At 56.0% G+C, this 2978-nt stretch overlaps 1 gene segment (V, D, J or C); it reads right to left on the minus strand.

The window, feature by feature from the left end:
- Window positions 1–335: 335 nt before the first annotated feature.
- On the minus strand, window positions 336–2657 carry LOC110257563 (T cell receptor beta variable 7-9-like). The segment is given in 2 exon segments: window positions 336–1026; window positions 1131–2657. Coding segments are annotated over 2 exon segments (390 nt in total).
- Between the last annotated feature and the right edge of the window lie 321 nt (window positions 2658–2978).

Raw genomic sequence — 2978 nt, forward strand, 5'->3', positions numbered from 1 at the left:
TTCACCCATCATGCCGAGAGTGAGCAGTTCACACCAGTTGCTGCCACAGGTGGCCCCGTGGGCAGTTGCTCTTGCCCAGTCTGTCCTGCATCATGACCTTCTTGTGGGCCTGGATCCCTGCTGGTGCAAGAGCAGGCACCTGAGTTCCCATGGGCAGCCACTGTTCCCCCAAGAGCCTCCCTGTCCCGGCTGGCAGGGACTTGGGGTGTTTCTGCCTTGGCTGCCTACTGCCCCAGAATGTTCCTCTCCCAAATTCCAGGACCAGGTTCTGGCACTGAGATCCTTCACCTTCCAGAAAGTCCTCAGTTGAGGCTCCTGGGGGTCCCAGGGCAAGTCCCTCTCTCCTCTCCAGGAGGCCCGTCTCCACTCCAAGGCAGACACATGTTTTGCTCTGTAGAGAATAACACAGGCAGAGGCCAAGGGAGTACAGAGGTTTCCCTGGAGGCTCCCCAGGTCATCCACTGGCCACATCTCTCCCGTTGCTGGGTCCACGGCCACATTCCACGGGGCGGAGAACCTTCCCAGTTTCCACCGCCCCAGAGAACCTGTGCTCCATTTCCTCTCCTACAAACCACCGTTAATTCTGGCCTCTGCTCCTGAGAAGCAGCTGCAGACCCACCACGCACCCGCCAGCCTCCTTGGGCGGGGCAGGGGCTGCTGAGAGCCTGGGGAGAGCAGAGGAGCTCTAGAGTTTGTGGAAGGGCAGGCGGTGTCTGTGCATGGCTGTGGCTGAGCTGCTGGCACAGAGGAACAGGGCCGAGTCTCCCCGCTCTGCAGGCTGGATCTTCAGAGTCAGGTACGTGTCATCAGGCATCTCAGCTGAGAACCGCTCCGTTAAAAAGTCGGCATTCTGTGGAGGCTCTCTGTTATAGATGGACATCAGAAACTCCACCCCCTTTCCCAGGGTCTGTCGGTACCAGCAGATGTACAAATGACCGGGAATGGGGTCACACCTCAAAGTCACGTTCTGTCCCGACTTTGTGATGTGGTGGCGAGGGCTTTGTCTGACTCCAGGTTCCATGTGGCCTGTGGGAGGACACAGGGGCCAGACAGAGGAAGAGACCAATGTCAGGCACTGGGCTTAGGTTAAGGGAAGGGGTGGGAGTTTCCCTCCCACTCCCAGGTCTCACCTACTCCCAGGAGCCCAAAGATGGCCCAGCAGAAGAGCCTGCCGTCCATGGCAGGGCCTGGGCGGGCTGAGGCCTCCCCCAGTGGGGCATCTGGTCCCTAGCAGCCCAAGGGAGGCGGTCCAGTGATGTCAGAGTCTTGGGCGGCACCCATGGTCTCAAGAGCGCCCCCAGGAGCAGGAGCAGGGAGGCTTGGCACCCACGTGGACAGGTGATGCTCTGAAACTCAGGTCCATGTCCTGGAAGGTGCAGACCCACAGTCCCCAAGTGAAAGGCTGCCGCTGCACAGGGACCCTGGGGGAACACAGCCTTCGGCAGAGTGAGGCCAGGCATGAAGACCCGACCCAGGCATAAAGACAGCCAGGACCCGCGCCCCTCGTTCCAGCAGGCAGATGGTTAGGCATGAGCAGAGAAGGGGTGCATGGGGCCAGATGGCAGGAAACCACACATCATGCAAACAGCAGGGTCCATGGGTGGATAAAGAAAAGCCACAACCTCCAGAGTGAGAGGAAAGCACAGCTTTTGGGGTGATAAGTGCCCTGGGGGCAAACAAAGAAAGGTGGAGAAGAGGGTGCATCTCTGTGTCCAGATGTAACTTGTTGCTTGTTATGCCCCCATCATCATAACGTTATAACACAATTAGCTATCAGAGGAGAAGTGCCCTTCATGCACTAAAGCCATGACACGTGTGATCAAGCTCGATGAGGACAAAGATCCCTCCTCCCTTGGGGAAGGTGAAGCTGGGATGAAAATTAAGGAATAAGACCCCCACACCCCACCTTCCCAGTGAGTAACCCGCCCAGACAATCAGAAGCCCCAGGTAGCAGGTGTACCACAACACGCAGGGCAGCTGATCGCCTCCCTGCCTGCCTCGCCCTCAGAGGTGGGTGTCTCACTTAAATCCTCAATGTGTTTCTCAGGTTCAGTCTCTCTGAAGTCTCTGTGTGAAGAGACACAAACCTTACCTTTGGGAACACCCTCTCTATCAGCCATTCAGGGCCACAATCCGGAGGCATGTTTCTGGATTCTGAACCTGAGGATTCAAACTTTGGGGAGGAAGAGACGAAAATAAAATAGGCCCCTAGGAGGGTTGAAACCAGGCAGGGCCCTGTAGGCTCCTGGGCTCACAAGCCTTTCTGGGTCCCCCATTTCTTGTTTTTAGGGAATAAACTGCAGCCTCCATGAGCTTCCCTGAGTTGCAGAGGGCAGGTGCCAAAGGTTGCTAATCAGGGAAGAGAGGGGATGCTGAGACCAGGGAGGAGGAGTCAAGACACAAGAGTGCAGCCTTGGGGCAGGGTCCTGGTTCCCCTCAAGGCATATAGATAAGAATATCTGGAGTTCCCGTCCCATGGCTCAGTGGTTAATGAATCCGACAAGGAACCATGAGGTTGCGGGTTCAGTCGCCCTGGCCTTGCTCAGTGGGTTAAGGATCTGGCGTTGCTGTGAGCTGTGGTGTAGGTCGCAGTGGCAGCTAGGATCTGGCATGGCTGTGGCGGTGGGTGTGGCCAGTGGCTACAGCTCCAATTAGACCCCTGGCCTGGGAACATCCATATGCCTTGGTACGGCCCTAAAAAGACAAAAAAAACAAAAATCTTTGAGTTCTTCTACTGAACTAAAACCCCGACAAATGGAAGATGATAAGGAAGCCTCTCCAATAGGGAAAGAAGTCCACCAGGCCACTGAACTCCAGCTTTGGAACTAATGCAAGCTGATCCTTATCTCTGGCCCTGTTCTTCACTCCCAAAGCCATAGAACCAGCTCCCAATCTCCCCTAAGTCTGACTCAGTCTTTGAGGCCTTAGGCTGCTGTGACTCTCCTTTGGCTGCTAGAGCAATAGAGCTATCTTTTCTC

This window comes from Sus scrofa, chromosome 18, assembly GCF_054392235.1.
Source record: "Sus scrofa isolate SSC_HxYL_T2T_F1_AM1 chromosome 18, Sscrofa_HxYL_maternal_Yorkshire_Landrace_v2.0, whole genome shotgun sequence".
NCBI lineage: Eukaryota > Metazoa > Chordata > Mammalia > Artiodactyla > Suidae > Sus > Sus scrofa.